Consider the following 20,687-nt stretch of genomic DNA (forward strand, 5'->3'; position numbering starts at 1 on the left):
GTCCTGGAGATCCAGAGTAATTTGGGGGAACATAATTCCTCTCTCTTAGGAACCATGTACTTAAATTTGGGTGACTATAATAGCAATTTAAAGTATGCTTTTATTATAATCATTGAATAAAAATATTTCCTGTTTCTAATTTTTCTTGTCAAGAGATTTGACACCTATTTCAATACTTAGCATTTACTTCACAACTATTGATTTGTACATAAACATAATTTCTCATTAAAATGTAACAAAACAGCAATTTAAAACTTGTTGCCATCTTTAATACTTTCTAAGACTTTTGGCTTGGATTCAAACCAGAACTCGGACAACATTCTCTCACGCAGAATCAAACCATCAGTACATACAAATCAGGTCGCCACTTTGTCAGCCCTTCTCTGACCCCCTCTCCCTACTCCTCCTAGATTCATTCTCTGCCCTTCTCTGCCCTGCATCCTGGGGGTCTGACCCTCAGCCCTGCATCTCCAGGTCCCCTCACCCTCCGGCTTCAGGTCGGACTCAGCCAGTGGGAGGCACCGGCCTGGCGAGTGGGAAGATGGTGAGTTTAGGTATGTGGCTCTGGAGGTGGCAGTGGGTTCCTAGAGCCATTGCTCTTTTCAGGCCTTGTGTCTCCCGTAGCGCCATCTCTCATAGGCTCTAGTGAACACTGTGTCCGCCCCTTTCCCCTTTTAGCCTAGGAGTGTTAATGGCTTCCTGTAGTTTCTCAGCCCCTGGGGGCCTCACTACCCCTTGTGGTTTATCTTAAACCCTGACCACAAAGAGTACAGTCCCATCAGTTAAACTCTTTGGAGGGAGTGCACTCTCTACCTATCAACACCATGCAAACAAAAGGATGGGAATGTTCCTGTTTTTGTTATGAATAACTATCTAAAATGTAAAAGATATCTGCATTTATCATTATCACTAAAAATACACTTTTTAATTAATATGCATTAAACTGTAACAATGCTTCTGGCAATTACAGATTTAATGTGATGCTCTCAAAACTGTATGAGATACATTCTAAAATTACAAATTGAGATTTTGTGTTAGACTTTGTTCTAAGCTCAACTGAGCTCTCTAACTAGGTGATAACTTCTTTTCCAATTCCCACTTTGGGTGTGTACATCATATGAAATGAGAAGAGTCTATGCTGACCAAAGAGAAAAGACCTAAAACTCAAGCATGTTACGTGGAATTTACTGCTTCTTTAATAACAGCAGCTGCTTCTTTAATAACATTGATGTTTCCTTTCAGATACAGATACTGGAACTACAGAGAGTTATAAAACCACAACTTACATACATATCTAGCGCAAAGTTAAGCTAATAAATACTAGCTTCCACATACCTAGTTACTTCAGCCATATAACAACTAACAATATAACATCAAGCTGAAGTAAGTAATGCTGATTTATTTCATCCATGAGGAATACACATTGGTCCCTAGGTGAAAGGCTCTGAAAAAAAACTGAAGATAAAATATTCTTGTTCATTTGTGAGCTTATTGAACTGGAGCCATTTCTAATCTTTCTCTGGGGTACAGGCCATAGCACTGGACGACATATGAACCACTGTCATTTTCTACTGTGGAACTGCATTCCAAATGCCATGCAACAGACAATCACGTTAAAGTTTCAGTGTGAAAAATTTCAGCTTCACGTAGAGAAGCATAATCTAAAACATAATTTTTCCAGCCCTTCCTACATTCAAATTTATTGTTTAAATGATTATTTCTTTGTTTTTGGTGAGCTTCTGTTCTTTTCCATATTTGACTTTATAGTAATTTTCATGGCACAGAGTGGATGACAGAACACTAAACTTTTGTATTTGAAAATGACAGCCTTAAATGCTCATATCAATCACACACGAAATACTTATGTTTTTATACTCTGTTTAGATTCAGCTGGTTCTTTAAAAGTATGTACAGGGAGTTGAAGAACACAATACAAATATTTCTGTGTAATACCCAATAATTTTGGGGATAGATTTTATCACAACTATGAAGGAGACTTTGTTTCTTCTTTGGATAACCACTTGTTTACACTCAAAACAATCAATTAACATTTATTTTAAGATGTATTTGTAGTAAATTATTTTTAAATATAATGCATTATTATCAAACCAGTTATTTTTATAATAACAAATTGTCCATAATTTTAAACAACAAAAAAAGATGTTTTGACTTTAAAATCTTATTTTTGAAAGGAAAGAAAATTTGCTATTGCTGGAGTTGATTGTACCTCTTTATATATCGTTCTGTCTTTATATACATGTTTTATACATATATCCTTCTGTCTTTATATACATGTTTAAATCTTCTGGGGATTCATCCTTAAGCACTTTTTAAAGAAATGTGCCAACTCCAGATCCTGTTCCTCCTCCCATGAAATGTATTATTAAAAAAACCCTGCAGACAACCACGGCTCTGCGGACTTTCTGAGTTTCTCTAAAATCTGTTCTTGATGAAGACTGCCAAAAATTTTGTGACCCAAAGCCCAATTATTCCCTGAGCCAGGAACTGATAAGTGATGAGCTGCTTGCTATCAAACATCTCAAAGGTCCCTGCAGAATTTCATTTACTATCTCTTCCTCCAGGTCAATCAAGACAGCCTGCTATCCACATTTCTAAAGAAGCTGCTTATTGCCCCATCATAAATTCCTCTCTGGTTAACTGTGGCATGCTCCCTCAGTGCCAAGTCCCAAAAGTAGCAGCTGAAATGGTTTCTGCACTGACTGACCTGTACGACCACTGAGTGGGTCATGCTGCAGGGAGGCCCCCAGGGCACTTGGGAGCCTGCACCAGCCTTTGCATCAAAACATTTTAAAATTCTAACCTGATTATGTTATGATCTATCTAACTTGGCTTTTAGGGTTTTTGATGGTAAAGTCTCCCAATACCCTCCTTCTCCTATACTTGTCCTTAAACTTAGGCATGAATTTGCAAAGCAATTCCTCAGAATGTTTCTGGGAAAATGACAGTGTACTGCTGCCCAGCACTGTAATTGGCACATTGGCATTTCTATTTGCTCCTTATTAATGTTTACGTAAAGGATAGAACCCCAAAGAGAATATTCTGATACTGATTTATTTATTCAATGCTTACTGAGCAATGACAGCATGCCAAGCGCTATGCTAGTCAATGAGCATATAAAGATGAAAGACAAAGTTGAATCATTTTATAATATTTATATATTCTGAAATGGTTCACATTATTTCATGTAGTGCTTGTCTTGGAAGAAGAAATGGTTGGATCATTTTCAATAAAGAAAAACTATGTGTTCTCTTTGAATTTACTTGGTAAATTAATGATGTTAAGTTCATGGGTAGGTTCAGTTCAAGGATATTTACTGATGATAAATTAGAAGAAATACGTGAGCCATTAAATTTTGGATTTATTACATTAATGATAATATAATTATAATTTAGGATTTGAATTTGTGTTATGTATGGGCATGTTCACTTGATTTTTAAATCATTGTACATGGTTTGGATGCCAAATTATATAATATAAAATATTTATTTTCAGTCATATACACAAAAAGAAAAATATTAGTTTGAAGCCATATTTGTTTTGAGGAAAATTTGAACATGAAAACTTCAAAGCTTAAGAAATGATATTGGAATGGGAGATTATGGGTGATTTTCCTCTCTTGAAAAACCTTTCTGCATATATATATATATGTGTATGTATATATATATCTATATATATCTTTATAATATGTACAAACAAATAAAAGCACTGTGAGAGCTACAGCTGTAGACCCTGTACCTCAACATCAGCAATTGCTAATCTACCCACAGGGTTTTGGTAAAAGTTTCTTTTTTTTTTTTTTTTTTTTGGCACATATTATAATAAAAATCAATACCACCATAAGAGATCATTAGTATTTAAATATTTGCATAGTTAAATCCTTTAGGAAATTGAAAGCAAAGAAAATTCTATTAACCTAACCTAGATTTTTAAAAAATTACTGTTAAAACTTGTTCCCTTCTAAGTAACACTTTGTTGTTATGCCCCTTTAATAAATACATCAAGTAGAACGTTCATTTGCAAGAACTGTCACTTTCAAGAAATAGAAACCCAAAACACAACTATGAAGAAAAAATTCGCCATTTGTGATAGATAAAAAAAGAAAGAATGAATAATGTTCAGAAACAAGGGGTGTACAAATGAGAATGGCAGTGGTTTTGTCTGCTTTATGTGTTCCATTAGGCAAAAATCTACTGCCACTGAACACCATACATGATTTGATGTGCTCACATTCTCGCTCTCTCATATATGCTTAAATAAACATACATGTTTAAATAAATATATACATGTTTAAATATGATATAATTTTGCATAAAATTTATAATGCAAAAGGAAGTATTTTAGATGTGGACCTCTCCAGTGAGAGGATCCCAAGGGCACATCTATTAGCTTTATGACCCTGACTTTCTATCGTGGGGTGGGGTGCAGTGAGAAAAACAATTCCAGCATGTTCATACCTTTATCAAACTGAAAAGTTAAAGCTTCCGAGAAGTAATCACTTCAAAATCAAATTGTTGTCTTATGGACTTGACCAAGGGGCATCCAAGGTGCTATAAAGGGGGGAGATCACTGCTCACGTCTCAGTTTTCCTTCCTCCAGTGGATGTTTTGTGCCACTTTCATGACTTCACAGAATTAACTGTTCCCTTGGATCACTGTTGTAGTCCTTTTAGACAGTTCAGTAGCTACATCTCTTCTGTGATTAAGAGCCTATCACTTCTGGGGGGTCCCTGGCAAGCTGAAGTTCCATGACAGGGCGGTAGGTTTCTCATTCTTCCTAAATCTGAGCAGTAAAGCATTTCTGGAGGATCGCCTTCCCCTGCTGCTCTCCTTTTGGGGGAGGAGATGAGAATGCAACTGCTGCCCTGTCAGCTCACCCACCATCACAGAGAGAACCTCACCCTTGGTTGGGACCTTATTTATGGTCTGCTCCCATCCACTGGACACCCTAATTCTCCTTCGCTGTATGCCTTCAAAAGAGGTGTTCCAGGCTCAACTTGAATTCGTTAAAATTTTGGCATCTCTGCTACAAAGCACAGATCTCAACTATGCCACCTTTCAAATTCTGTGCTCACAGTTCTGCCCCTTAAATACAAGGAAAAGAGATGGAGAAAGAAGTAATCAGGGCTCCCCCCAAACTGCCTCAGAACTAGGCATAGAGATGGCGAAGGAGTTCACAAACCTCAGGGTGTGAGGAGTACAATTGACAGCAGTGCTAGCCAGTGCTGTGTCTTTTTGCCCCATTAATTCAGTGAGCCCCAAGGCAGCACCTTGGACAACTCCCCCGAGGCTGCTGCACCTCCTCTCCTGGCCACGGGGCACTTGTTTAGGCAGATCTCTGCAAGCCCCCCTCCATGCCTGGCTGTTACTTCATTCTTTTCTTTGTGTATACATTTATTCATTATTTACTCCACAAATATTTATTGAACACCTATACGAAATTGAACTAAGTCACTGCTCATACAGAGTGTACATTTTAATGGAGATGGCAGACAACACACAAGGAGATACAATGTTGCCATAAGCAGTATGATGAACACTAAGGCTGGACGTGGGGTCGGGGAAGGCCTGTCTCTGAAGAAGATGTATTTGAGCAGAGATCTCAGTAGAGTGAGGAGAAAGCCATGTGCAAGATGAAGCAAATTGCAAGGTAGGTTACTTCATCTTTCCTGGAGGAAAGTACATGAGCTCATTTCCTCATAGGGTGGTTCATCTGTTGCCACTAACAGGTAGCCCACAATTTTGTTCTGTAGCCCTCATATACCTACTTAGCACTAAAATATTTGCTTCTATGATAGAAGTTTACTCGACAGAGAAATTAAGAATGGAATAACATTTTAAACTTTTTGGTTAAAAGTAATTTTTTCAATTCTGTTTTAGTAGGAGAATATTCTTATTTATGCCTTTATTTTCCTATTAAGCATGAACACTTCAAAATTTACAACTTTAAGTATGAGAATCAGTCTATGATCCCTCAACTTACTATACAATAAAGTGCCTCATTTTGGTGAGATAAATTGTTTCAATCTTTGTTGTATCTTAGAATTATCCAAGCTGGTTTCCAACGGTTACATTAAGACTAATAATGATATAAAAGCAACAAAATAATACTGATTTTTACATAGCCTTCCAGTACAGATTATCCAGAGGGCAAAATATTTTCCTGCTAGGTTTCTGTCCTTCCTAAAAAACTATTTAATATTTTCCATTCAGAGATACATCCAGGAATAGGAAAAGAAGGTTCTAGTCTTTACATTGTTTTCTTCTGTCCCATATTATCTCTCTTATCCTCCATTCCAATTGTTCTCTTTATGCGCCTTGATCCTTCTCTATTATGTTCTTGGTTGCCCTTGAATGTCTAGTAGCCCTTTGTTGCCTGTTCATATAGATGATGAAGTGAGTAGGTTGTTAACATAAGTAACTGGCATGGATTTTCTCTACAGTCTATGGGCTGTGTGGGATGGGCAACCTGTGCTAACACAAGAGCTTCTCTTTAGGGTGGATGAGCAAGGCTTAAGAACCCCGCAACTGCCAAGAACAAAGATTTATTTTGGGTTGTTATTTTGTGATTGGTGTATTTCACTTAGCATAATGTTCTCAAGTTTCATCCATGTTGTAGCATGTGTTAGAAATTTCCTTCCTTTTTAAGGCTAAATAATATTCCACCATGTATATGCCACATTTTGTTTATTCATTCAGCTGTTGATGGACATTTGGGTTGTTTCCACCTTTGGCTGTTATGACTAATGCTGCTGTGAACATGGGTGTACAAATTATCTAATTGAGTCCCTGCTTTCATTGCTTTAGGGTATATTCTCAGAAGTGGACATACTGGATCATATGGTAATTGTTTAATTTTTCTGAGGAATTTCCATATGATTTTTCACAGCAGCTACTCCATTTCACATTCCCATCAGCAATGCTCAAGGGGTCCAACATCTCCACATCCTTGTCCCGTCAACATTTGTTATTTTCTTTCATTTCTTCCCCCTCTCCCTCGCCCTCCGCCCTCCCCTCCTCCTCCTCCTCCTTCTAATAGCCATCCTAATTGGTATGAAGTGGTGAATTGATTTGTAATGTATAAGATCTGTTCATCTTTTCCTTCATGTTTCCCCTCTTCCTTGAAAAGGTCTTTTTGCCTTCCTAAGGTTATACAGTCTCCAAATTTTACTCGTAATATATTTATCATTTCATTTGGTACATTTAGGGCTTTGATTCACCCGGAATTCAGTTTCTGTCTGATTTGAAATAGGAAGTGCTATCTTCTTCCAGACTGAAAGTCAATAATGCTTGTTGGTCATTCATGAAAGCTTAGTCCTTTCCCTTTCCACCATCCTCTCATTTCTGTGGTCTCTCCCCAACACCTGCCCCAATCCAGGGCTGAAACTGAGCCGCTATTGTTTTTATTAATTCATATCTTAGCTTGCTTGTCAATACTATCAAATTAGGCTTTCATTTGCAGCAAAATAATTCAGTGTGAATAAACAGCCCAGAGTCAAAAAAATGCACCTCTTTCTTATTAAGAAAAGAACATTCAGGAAGATTATGAAAGAAAGTTTTGACATAAAAATCTAATTACACTTATGTTTTCTCAATTTGACTTCTCCCTAGCTGTGGCTATTCAGTTTGGGTTTTTATTTAGCATTGTATTGAAGGAGGAATAAGTGTCACTACAGGGATTAAACAACAGCAAATCTAAACTTTATTGATTATGACTGGGTCAGGCTCACCTTTCTGTAGAACACTTAGAGCCATACAAATCAGAACCATAAAGACAGAATGTAAAAATAACTGTTTTTTTCCATTTCAGGAATTAATGGTTATTATAATGAGATGATTATTTTATTTTTCAAATCCCATGTGAACATGAATATTGGAAATATTATTTTCCAGAAGTGGATAAATAATGAATTTTTTCCACAATCTACTTTTGGTTTCATATTGAAATCAGGTTTAAATAAGAGATTTCTAATTTAAAGGCCTGTCTAAAATTAATGAGAATTGGAAATTACCTGCCCTAGGAATTCGTCCTATTAACAATTATTATACCATATGATTTCACCTATATATGGAATCTAAAAAACAAAATAAATGAACAAACAAAACAGACATAAACTTATAGATACAGCAAACATTTTGATTGTTGCCAGATGGGAGGAAGGTTGAGGGGAATGGGTCACCGGGGGAGGGACGAAGAATTGGTTGTTACACAGTAGTCATGGGGATGTAGGGTACAGCATAAGGAATATAGTCAATAATATTGTAGTAACTATGTCTGGTGTCAGAGGGGTACTAGACTTATCAGGGTGATCATTTCATAAGTTATATAAATGTCTAATCACTATGCTGCACACCTGGAACTAATATAATATGTTAACTCTAATTGAAAAATAAAAAATTATTAAAAAAAAACAATTATTATATCACTAGATTAAGTTTCTGATATTAACTGGATTCTGATTTTTAGGTACTGCATAAATGTATTTTCTTTTTTTTTCTAATTGATTAGATTTATTAGGATTAATAATCAAGGAACATTTTGTTTGTTAGTCAGGCTTTTGAACTTTTCAAACGGACAAGCCCACATATTAAATTTTAAAATGCAGTTTGAAATGTTTAAGAGGTTTAACAATCTAATTTTGTAAATGAAACCAAATGCTAATCAAATCCTCCAGTGAATGTGAATTTTTTTAAATTAAAATTTATTGGGGTGACAGTGGTCAACAAAACTACATAGGTTTTAGGTGTACAATTCTGTAATACATCATCTATGTATTGCATTATGTGTTCACCACCAGAGTCAGTTCTCCTTCCATCACCAAATATTTGACCCCCTTCACCCTCTTCTGCTGTCTCCCCTTCCCCCTTACCCTCTGGTAACCTGTTATCTGTGTCTATGATTGTTTGTTTCTTTCTTTGTCTTGTTCCTTTATTGCCTTCAGTTTTAATCCCACATATAAGTGAAATCATGTGGTTCTTCATTTTTTCTGTCTGACTTATTTCACTTAGCATAATAATCTCTAGATCCATCACGTTGTTGCAAATGTCCGTGTTTCATCTTTTCTTATGGCAGAGTAGTATTCCATTGTGTACATATACCAAATCTTTATCCAATCATCTATCAAAGGACACTTTGGTTGTTTCCATGTCTTGGCCTCTGTAAATAACACTGCAATGAGCACGGGAGTACATATATCTTTACAGATAAATGTTTTCAAATTTTTTGGGTAGATACCCAGGAGAGGCATTGCTGGGTCATATGGTAATTCTATTCTTAATTTTTTGAGGACCCTCCATACTGTTTTCCACAGCAGCCATACCAATTTACATTCCCACCAACAGAGTATGAGGGTTCTTTTTTTCTCCACGCCTCTCCAACACTTGTTATTATTTGTCTTGTTGATAATACACATTCTAACAGGTGTGAGATGATATCTCATTGTGTTTTGATTTGCATTCCTCTAATAGCTAATGAAGTTGAACATTTTTTTCATGTATGTGCTGGCCATTTGTATGTCTTGTTGGGAGAAGTTTCTGTTCGTGTCTTCTGCCCATTTTTTAATTGGATTGTTTGTCTTTTCCTCGTTGAGTTGTGTGAGTTCCTTATATATTTTGGATATTAGCCCCTTATTGGAAGCATTGTTTGCAAATTTCATCTCCCATTCGGTTGCTTGCCCTTTGTTGATGGTTTCTTTTGCTGTGCAGAACCTTTTAGTTTGATATAGTCTCATTCGTTTATTTTTACTTTTATTTCCCATGCCTTTGAGGTCAAATTCATAAAATCCTCTTTGAACCCAAAGTCCTAAGTTTAGTACCTATGTTTTCTTCTATGCAGTTTGTTTCAGATCTTATGTTTAGGTCTTTGATCCATTTTGAGTTAATTTTGGTACTTGGTGACAGATAATAGTCTAGTTTCATTCTTTTGCATGTGGCTTTCCCATTTTCCCAGCACCATTTATTTTCTCCGTTGTATGTTTTTGGCTCCTTTGTCAAAAATTATCTGTCCATATTTATGTGGGTTTATTTCTGGGTTTTCAATTCTATTCCATTGGTCTGTGTGTCTTTCTGCTAATACCATGCTGTTTTGATTATGGTTGCTCTGTAGTACAAGCTGATGTCAGGGAGTGTAATACCTCCAGTATTGTTCTTTTTTTCTTAGTATTGCTTTGGCTATTGGGGGTATTTTGTGGTTCCATACATATCTGATGATTTTTTGTTCTATTTCTTTAAAAGATGCCCTTGGGACTTTGATGGGGATTGCATTAAATCTGTATATTGCTTTGGGTAATATGGCCATTTTAACTATGTTGATTCTTCCAATCCATGAACATGGAATGTCTTTCCATTTCTCTGTGTCTTCTTCAATTTCTTTTAAAAATGTCTTATAGTTTTCAGTATATAGGTCCTTCACATCCTTTGTTAAGTTTACTCCTAGGTATTTTATTCTTTTTTTTTTTTTTTTTTAATGAGGTGTACATTTTCTTTTTTTTCTTTTTTAATTGAGGAAGGGGAACAGGACTTTAGTGGGGAACAGCATGTACTTCCAGAAGTTTCTTCCAAGTCAAGTTGTCCTTTCGATCTTAGTTGTGGAGGGTGCCTTTCAGCTTCAAGTTGTTGTCCTTTCAGTCTTAGTTGTGGAGGGCACGGCTCAGCTCCAGGTCCAGTTGCTGTTGCTAGTTGCAGGGGGGTGCAGCCCACCATCCCATGTGGGAGTCGAACCGGCAACCTTGTGGTTGAGAGGACGCGCTCCAACCAAGTGAGCCATCTGGGAGCTCAGCGGCAGCTCAGCTCAAGGTGCCGTGTTCAATCTTAGTTGCAGGGGGTAGTGCCCACCATCCCTTGCGGGACTCGAGGAATTAAACTGGCAACCTTGTGTTTGAGAGCCCACTGGCCCATGTGGGAATCGAACTAGCAGCCTTCAGAGTTAGAAGCATGGAGCTCTAACCACCTGAGCCACCAGGCCAGCCTGGTATTTTATTCTTTTTGTTGCAGTTGCAAAAGGAATTGTTTTTTCTTTCTTTTTCTGAAATTTCATTGTTAGCATGTAGGAATGCAGTGGATTTTTGTACATTGATTTTGTAGCCAGCAACTTTATTGTATTCATTGATTGTTTCTAATAGCTTTTTGGTAGAGACTTTAGGGTCTTCTTTATAAAGCATCATGTCATCTGCAAAAACTTGACAACTTAACTTCTTCATTCCCAATTCGGATACCTTTTATTTCTTTCTGACTGCTCTGGCAAGGACTTTTAATACTATGTTGAAAAGCAGAGGTGATAGGGGACAACACTGTCTTGTTCCTGAATGTAGAGTGAAGGGCTTCAGTTTTTCACCGTTAATTATTATATTAGCTGAGGGTTTGTCATATATGGCCTTTATTATGTTAAGGTATTTTCCTTCTATACCATTTTATTAAGTGTTTTAATCATAATTGGATGTTGTATCTTGTCAAATGCTTTTTCTGCATCTACTGATATAATCAGATGATTTTTATGTTTTATTTTGTTTATGTGATGTATCACATTGATTGATTTGTGTTATGTTGAACCATCCTTGTGGCCTTGGGATGAACCCCACTTGATTGTGATGTACAATCTTTTTAATGCATTGTTGTATTCAATTTGCTAGAATTTTGTTAGGATTTTTGCATCTGTATTCATCAGAGATTTTGGTCTGTAATTTTCCTTTTTGTGTTATCCTTACCAGGTTTTAGTATCAGGGTAATGTTGGTCTCATCAAATGAGTTAGGAAGTATTGCTTCTTCTTCAATTTTTTGGAAGAGTTTGAGGAGGACAGGTATTAGATCCTCTTTGAATGTTTGGTAGAATTCACTAGTGAAGCAATCTCGTTCTGGACTTTTGCTTTTGGGAAAGTTTCAGATGACTGATTCAATTTCCTTACAGTTGATTGATCTATTTAGATTTTCCAGTTCTTTGTGATTCAGTCTAGGAAGGCTATATGTTTCTAAGAACTTGTCCATTTCTTCGAGGTTATTGAATTTGGTGGCATACTGTCCTTCATAGTATTCTTGGATGATCCTTTGTATTTATGTGGTATCCGTAGTAACTTCTCTTTCATTTCTGATTTTATTTGTGCCTTTTCTCTTTTTCTCTTAGTGAGGCTAGCCAAGGGTTTGTCAATTTTATTAATCTTTTCAAAGAACCAGCTCTTGGTTGCATTATTTTCTCTATTGCCTTTTTGTTCTCTATTTGATTTAGTTCTGCTCTGATTTTTATTATTTCCTTCCTTCTGCTGAGTTTGGGTTTCATTTGTTCATCTTTTTCTAGTTTTTTAAGGTGTAACATCTGGGATTTTTCTTGTTTGTTGAGATAGGCCTGTAATGATATAAATTTCACTCTTATTACTGCTTCACTACCTCCCAATAATTTTGATAGGATGTATTTTCAGTCTCATTTGTTTCTATGTATCTTTTGATCTCTCTTCTTACTTTTTCCATGACCCAGTCATTCTTTAAAAACATGTTGTTTGATCTCCACATATTTGTAATTTTTCCTGCTTTCTTTTTGCAGTTGATATCCAATTTCAAAGCCTTGTGATCAGAGAATATGCTTGGTATGATTTCAATCTTAAATTTGCTGAGGCTAGTTTCATGTCCCAACATATGGTCTATCCTTGAGAATGCTCATTGTAAGTTTTTGAGCAGAGGCACAAATGGGTAGAATTTACATTTTTAAATAATCAATCTTAAAATTTTATATCTATCCTCTAGGCAAATAATAGTAACTTTTACTGAATCCTTATTAAAGTTCTGCTCTAAACTTTTGCATGTATTTTCTCACTGAACCCTTTAAGGTAGGCATTGTCATTTGCTGCATTCCACAGGAAACTGAGGCACAGAGAGATAGATGCAAGACTCACCAAAAGCCACACGGTTTGCAAGTGATGGAACCAGGCTTCAAATACAGGCAGTCTGGCCCCAGTGCCCTCAGTATTAACCTCTGGGCTTTTGTTACTAGCCATAAACCATAGGCTGGACATAGAAGGCTCGCATGGGGCTACTGCAGTAGCCAAGTTGATAAGGACTTGGATTTCAGGGGAAGCAGCAAGAATGGAGAAATGGGGAGATTTCAAAAGAAAAGTTGGTAGAATTTCTGGACTAACTAGATACTTGGGGGATTAAGAAGAGTATGTTAAAGATGAAACGAAAGTTTTCTTCCTCTAGAAGAATTATGGAGACTCTGAGGAATACAAGGAACTGGCAGGGGAGCTGGTCTGTAGGAAACAATAAGCAAAGTGTAGGGATGTTGAATTTGGGGTAGCGCCAGGAATGCGTGTGAGCGGGCTGCCACTGGCAGCCTTGCTCAGTGAGCGGATGGGGCTCCGGAGAGAGATGTGGGGATCTTCAGCAAAGAGGAAGTTCGAAGTCAGGAAAACAGGTGAACTATCCAAGAAAGGGAAAGGGAAAAGAGGAAAGGAAGAAGTCTCTAAGTGTAGGTAACCACTGTCCCCCACACCCCCCCAAAAAAAAGGCAAGACAAAGGGGTTAACATACCAATGCCTGTAGTGCACCAGCCCCTTGCAAATATGCCATCTTATAGGAGAGCAACCCTGTAAAGTAACTATGTTGTTCCCAGAGATAGAAATTGAAGTCAAGAGATTTAGGGGGCTTGCCCACAATCACACAGCAAGTAACAGAGCTAGAATCGGAGCCCAGTCCATGTGACTCCAAAGTCTGTCTCTTTCCATAAGTAGAAAGGTGTGGAAAGGTGGACATTGCTGGCCTGGGTGAGAATTGGTGGCTGGGGCCTAGGGGAAGATATGAAGGACAGGACATGAAGCCCAGGAGGTGAAGTGGAATAGGATTTCTAAGGACTATGTCATGTTTAGGAGTGAGTGAAAATTTTAAAGCAGGAAAGTCACATGACATTGCTTGTGAGACAGGAATATCAACATAAATAAAGAGAACAGTATACAGATGGGTTGGAGGGAGAAGAAACTAGGAATAGAGAAGACAGATTGGCACTAATGCAGTGCTTTGTTGATGGACACTGATCTGAGCTGGAGCAGGGAGAGCAGGAAGGAGACTGGATTCAAAAGACTTGCAGAGACACGGTGGCTGTCCACCTGCCAGTGGAGGTGTCCAGAAGGCAGTGGGAAATACGATCTCCCATTGAAGAGTTCTAGGATGGAGACTTAGAATTCAAAAGTCACCCGCAAGAGGTGGCAGCTGGAGCCTGGAAGACGATGATCTCACCAGGAACTGAGAAGACCCAGAGGAAATGGCTGAGATGGAAATTCTGGGGGGAAATTAAACAAATACAGAATGTGAAGGACTTTCTCTGGAAAAGGCTCCAGAGCTCATCTGTTCTTAGGGTTGCCTTTTCCCTTTGTGTCCCATTTATAAACGGGGAGCAGGCCTTGACCTTTCAGAACTTCCTTAGCTTCTTCACCTTGAGCACAGATAGTAGTTTCCTTATAAAACCACAGGCTGGACTTGATCTCTCCCAGGGCCCTTGGCCTGGAGCCCGGAACCCATGCTTGTGCAACAGGGTAGGAGAGGGCAGATCTCAAGAAATGATCAGAAGGTCATGTCTGCAGGCCATGGTCATTACTGGATGTGGTGGCTCTTCCAGTTATCTGAGGAATTAGATATAGCAATGAGGAGAAAGTCACGGGGGCCTGGGAAGGCTCACATTCAGAAAGTGGAGGTCACTGAAATCACTGCAGGGCTGGGGGCTTGAAATGCTGGGGGAGGGGGGAGAACTTGGCGACAGTGAGTGCAGAGGCTCTTTCAAAAAGACTTAAACAGAATAATTCAGTTAGTCTGTACCCCAGGTCAATTAGAGTTCATTATGTAGCGTCCTTATAAAATTCTTGCACTTTACCCCTATTTTCCACATTGAGTTGATTACTGCAAGTGCAGTTATAGTAGACTGCACGTTTAGGCTTTGGAATAGGCACCTCTGGGTTTGAATCACAGATCTGCCATTTAATAACACGCCACAGTGAAAATCACTCCAATTCTGATCAAGTTTCCTCAACTGTAAATTGAAATAATACCTTTTGTGGCAGGTAATACTGATTACTCAACTTCAGATCCATTCCTACTTCCTTATAGCATACTTGCCTACACAACAAAGGCTGGAAAGCCAAAGGCAAATTTCCCAGACTCCCTTGCAGTTGTGTTTTACATCTGACCTGGTTCTGCCAAGTAGGCATCCTGAAGGAAACTTGGGAGGTAGATGTGAGCATGTAAAGTTTCAAGAAGATATTGTATCTTCTTAGAACCGGCGTAGTGGAGGTGATTAGTATTTTAGGAATATGGAGGTGGAGTTTCAGTATTTGGTCCTGAGCATCTGTGGCAGGAAGCAGCAGCTGTGGGGTTCCCCTAGGAGAGTTCCACACCCCGGCTGAGCATTTCTCCTGGCTTTGTTGTTCCTGATAGTATGGAAAGCGAATTAACATTATGGCTCCCCTCAAAATTCTTAAGTTGCCAAATAACCTGCAATAATTCTTATTTTGTTTAAACTAAACGAGAGGAGTGGACTCCATTGTCTTCAACTCATAGACCAACCTCAGTTTTGTAGGAAAATCTGTATGTAAACTAGTACAATACTTAGCATCTGGTGGGTCACAGCATTAGCTGCCACAATATAGTAGAAACAAGCATCCTGCCATTTCTTAAGGGCTTTCTGACTTTATTTTTTGAAGCATATTTTGCTTCTAAGATTCTGAGTTCCAAGTATCATAGCACAGAGGTCTTAGCTTTGTGCAGTTAGGACTGACATAGTGGAACATTAATTATCAAACTAAGAAACATGTCCTTTTTAAAATGAGGAAATCCAGGATACAAGAAAATAGTCTTAATTGTCGTTTTTATTTCAGTTGTGGAACTGTCTTCGACTTCAGTTAATAGTGTTTTAATATACCAGATACTGTTAGAAGCTGTGTCTTTAAAGAATCTTAGATAATGGTTGAGATCATTTGTCTTTTGTTCTTTCCCAGGCTCTGTTCATCTTGTCAGTATGTTCTGATCTTGGTGGGGAAATTCCATATGCGAGTACTTTGGAATCCATACCTTACTATAAAAGGTTTTTGCCAAACTCCAATTCTGATTTTTTAATTAGTGTAACCTCATTATTCACAAACCTCCGAGAATAAGAATGAATTTAATTGTGTTGTAATAGTTACTGGAAGATATGTAACAAGATGATGTAACCAAAGCATTTAAGCTTCTGAATAATACTACAATTTTGTTCATATTCAATTATTTTCATAAGTCATTGATTTAAAAATAGTGTTGTTGTTTTTTAAAGCTTCAATTTACTACTCATTTCCCCTTTCAGATTCTTTCCAAACTGCTTACTGGTTGTTGAGAAAAACAAGTTAAAATTAAATGCCACTTGTCACAACTTTCATTATGGTTGCTTTTTTTTTTTTTAATGATCTTAGTTTATGTTTTGTTTATCTGAAATTCTGATTTTACTTTTAACTTAGAAGGTATCAATAATGGTTCTGTACAGAACTGTACACCTGAAACCTATCCAACTTTACTAACACTTCTCACCCCAATATATTTTAATAAAAGACAAATTCATTAATTAAAAAAAATAATGGTTCTATTAATTTAACAAAGGCATAGACATATGTAAAATATTCTCATTTCTGATGAAAACAAAACCTGTTTTGTGACAGACACATAGACATAACTTTTTAGTATTGTTCAATTAAGCAAATAGAAAGACAACTTTTCTATTACATGTGAACACATTATGCATAAGCTAAAAGACCATTGGAAACTGAAAACACAGAAGTAAACTGATTTTTTTCTCAAAGCTCACCTAATTATTTCTCAAAACTAGGAAAGGCTCCAATTAAAAAAAGAAACTTCAGTGATGATAATTTATAGGACAATGTCATTGACTTCTTTGTACTCTGAAAATGTTTTGTGCCCAAGTGAAATTTAATCATTTTATTATCATATTAAGGGGAAACTTATATAAAGTGGTCTGTGGACCTTTATGTAATTGGCCCTCCTGAAGCTCAAGAGACTGACAAATTACTGAGATCAGTAATTTTGTGGCTGTCCTTAATATTTTTAAACAAAGAAACTGAAGAATCAAAATACACAAGAAAGAACAGATGTAACAGTTTTAACAGCTGTAACACAGGAAAGTACAGATGTAACAGATGTAACAGTTTCATAAAGGTGGTTAGACATGGTCTCTCCTACTATGTACAATTACTTTTAATAAGCTAGCTCCCTTTTATTACGTTCTCTTTAAAATTAATTGTGGTTTTGTAGTTGTTAAACTAGTATCAGATAAGCCTGTAAGATTATTAGAGTCTGAAGTCATAATCAGGAACATTTAAATTTCAAATTGTTCTGTAAAGCAACATGAAAAGTAACAGAGATAGGAAAATTATTTCTATAGCTAGGTCTAACATTTTAAAAAACAATAAAGAAATTTACATTTATGATTTGGGTTAGAGATTATTAAGGAAACTTGTACATTTCTCTTTTGCTTATTTTTCCTTAGTTCTTAATATTTGGGGAAGAAGGGTGAAAATGATGCCTATTACTGGTAAATTAATGATTGCATTAATATAATTACAAAATTTATTAATTTGAATTTTAAAATGTGTTTGACCTAGACATATGACTTTAAACACAATTTTATGAAGGAGTAATTAACAAAGCTTTAATTGGTAATTAACATTACAGCTCAATGATGTTTTTCATCAATATTTTTTTGCCCATGGAGAGGGTATGCACAGATTTTTGTTAACCTTATGCTCAAGAAGTTTTGCAGATACAGTCTTGCTGGTTTTCACAATGTGTCTATGATACGGAGATGACTGCCTCTATTCTCATCAATAGGAGACTAGAGATCCAGAATATAACATTTGTTCATAATGATTTTTAAAAAATAAACTGAAATTTTGGAATAGTTTTAGACTTATAGAAAAGGAATACAGAGTTCCGGAATACCCTATACTTAATATACTCTACAGTTAATATCTGACATTACCATGGTATAGTTGTCACAACTGAGACACTAACATTGGTATATTACTATTAAATTCCATATTCATATTTCATTAGTGTTTTCCAAATGTTCTTTTGCTGTCCCAGAATCCTATCCAGGATGCCACATTACATTTAGTCGTCTTGTCTCCTTTGTCTCCTCTGGACTGTAACAGTTTGTCCAATTTTCCACGTTTTTGATGACCTTGTGAGGTTTGAGGAGTACTGGTCAGGTATTTTGTAAAATGTCTCCCAGTTTGGGTTTGTCTCATGGTTAGATTGGGGTTATGGGTTTTTGGATGGAAGACCACAGAGGTGAAGCGCCCTTCTTCTCACATTACATTAAGGACACCTGCTATCAACATGTCTCATCACTAATGTTAACCTTGATCACTTGGCCAAGGTAGTGTTGGCCAGGTTCCTCCAACGTAATGTTCCTTTCCCCATCTCCTCCTGCCCTCTCAGACTCTACTCCTTGGAAGCAACTAACAGCAAAGCCCACCATCAAGGGGTAGGAATTAAACTCCACGTCCTTGAATTTGGCAGGGCAGGATCTACACAAATGATTTGGAGTTTTTCTGTATAGGATATTTGTCTCCTGCATTTATATCAGAATGGACTCACAGATATTTATTTTATACTTTGGGTCGTAATCCAATACTATGTTATACATTTGCTGCTCAAATTGTTCCAGTTTTGGTCATTGGGAGCTCCTTTAGGTTGGCTCCTGTGCCCCTCTGACATGCCCCATTTTTTTTTTTTCTGGCACCATAAAATGCTCTCGCTCATTTTGTATATTTCCTGTCCCAGTCTTAGGTCAGCCATTTCTCCAAGGAGCCCTGGTTCCTTTTATTGGAGGGTAATATTATAAACCAAAATCTGGGTGCTGGGTGTGTTCCTTGCTACAAGGGTGTCATCACCTCTATGTCCCCTCAGGGGACAGAGCTAGGAAATATATACACTTCCACTAACCATGTATATCTATAATTTTATCTGTCTAGCTGTACCTATATTAAGTTAAATATGAGTTCATACTGATGTTACTGCCTCTAGTCCAATATACCATAGTTTATTCTAGTGTTTTCCCCTTGCTTTTTTGTAATCTCCCTTTCTAATTGTAAGAAACCTGTCTCCCACCATCTGCCATGCATTTATTGTTTGTTCATTTCCAGTTATACATGTAGTTTCAGAATTGTTAACCCATACCCTGTGAGAAATCACTTTGGTAACTAGAGTACAATATTTATGTACAGTTCCTTTTATCTTTAGTTCTACAGTTGCCAGTCAAAATACGATTTTCCCAAGTTAGGTCAGTTCCTTTTCCTCTATCCCCTTCAGTGAAGTTCTGTCATACATTTGTAATAAAATTAGATTATTTTGTCACAGTCCACATTCTATCCTATGTATCCCCTGACCTTCTGGGTGATGTGTAAATTTGTATACAGTAAGGTTCACTCTGTGCTGTAAAGTTTTAAAGGTTTTGACAACTTCAGAAAGTCATGTACCCACGACAGTACCATGCATGTTAGTTCGACCACCCTTACTTGTTCACAATTGTTTGACAGTTCCCAGAGGATTACTTTTCACACTATTTCAGCCTGATCTTTGGTTGGGAAAAAACTTAGGTTGTGAAGTCTTTCATCTCAGGCAGTGGTTCTCCATGCTCGCTGCACAGTGGAATGACCTGGCGACCTTTAAAAATACTGATAACTGGCCTTGGTTTCATCGGCCCCTTCTGCTTTAACTGTCTGAGGTATGAGCCGGGCATCGGGACTTTGAAATGCTCCCCAGATGCTCACAATGTGCAACCAAGATCAGAACCACTGGTCTTGGGTTCATCTGTGTCATAACTGGCTGTAGTTGCCTTTTGATAACAAAACAAATAGTTAATTGATGCACCTACATCACTTTGGGGCATAGTAGCAACTATCATGTAAGATATTTGAGTAAGTACTATACTAAGGATGAATTTCACATACTAAATAATTATGTGTGCAAAAACACTATTTTTGACTCTCTAACTGAATTCAAAATGAACTTCAATTTCTGCTGCCGAAGGCAAATTTAATTTTGACAAGTCAAAGTGACTCAATTATTTCTAGGGTAAAACTCATTTCTTTGTAGATAAAGAGTTCAAATTAGCTTGCCCCCGCCCCTTCTCTGTCCCTTTCTTTCTGGACCAATGTAGGTTTGGGTCCAGGTGGTCTCAGGTGTCATGGGCATTGGAGAAGGCACATCTGGTCAGAGGAAGCTTTTCTGCTGTTGTTTTCTGTTTGATCAACCTGGGCAGTGCCAGGTGATTTTCTCTGAGGCTGTCTGACCATTTTCAAGCTTGCTTGGCCACCACCTCTGTGCTCTGGGGTGCCGCTGATCCTATGACATCCAGTTGCCTTCCTCAACCACCCCTTGGCTTATGATCTCTACCCAAGTGTCTATTATGGGGTCCCTGGGCCCTAGGCTGTGGTGGCTCCTTGGTAAGCCACCTGCTTTGAATTCTCAGTTACCTCCTGTGACCCTCTCCAAGTTGACATGAGAACCTTACAAATGTTTTACACACCTTGTGGCAGCCGAGGGAGACTGAGGTGGCCTCTCTCAGGTCTGCTCTAGGCCTAGATCTGCCCTGCATCCATTTCTGCTGTACTTTAGTTTTCCCTACCCAGAGTTCTCAACAGGAGGCAGGAC

At 37.6% G+C, this 20,687-nt stretch overlaps 1 protein-coding gene across 2 annotated transcripts in view; it reads left to right on the top strand.

Annotated features, from left to right (window-relative positions):
- The window catches only part of PLGRKT (plasminogen receptor with a C-terminal lysine), a 40,705-nt gene that overhangs the window by 15,473 nt on the left and 4,545 nt on the right, over positions 1–20,687 (top strand). Inside the window, exon 1 of one of the 2 annotated variants that reach the window (XM_074330463.1) lies at positions 5,938–6,860. The exons of the other annotated variant lie outside the window; for it this stretch is intronic. Coding sequence (XP_074186564.1) covers positions 6,858–6,860 — 3 coding nt within the window. The 5' untranslated portion in view covers positions 5,938–6,857. Of the gene's footprint in view, positions 1–5,937; positions 6,861–20,687 lie in introns of those variants that run through there. 2 annotated transcript variants of the gene reach the window in all.

Source organism: Rhinolophus sinicus, linkage group LG04 (assembly GCF_036562045.2).
Source record: "Rhinolophus sinicus isolate RSC01 linkage group LG04, ASM3656204v1, whole genome shotgun sequence".
Taxonomy (NCBI): Eukaryota; Metazoa; Chordata; class Mammalia; order Chiroptera; family Rhinolophidae; genus Rhinolophus; species Rhinolophus sinicus.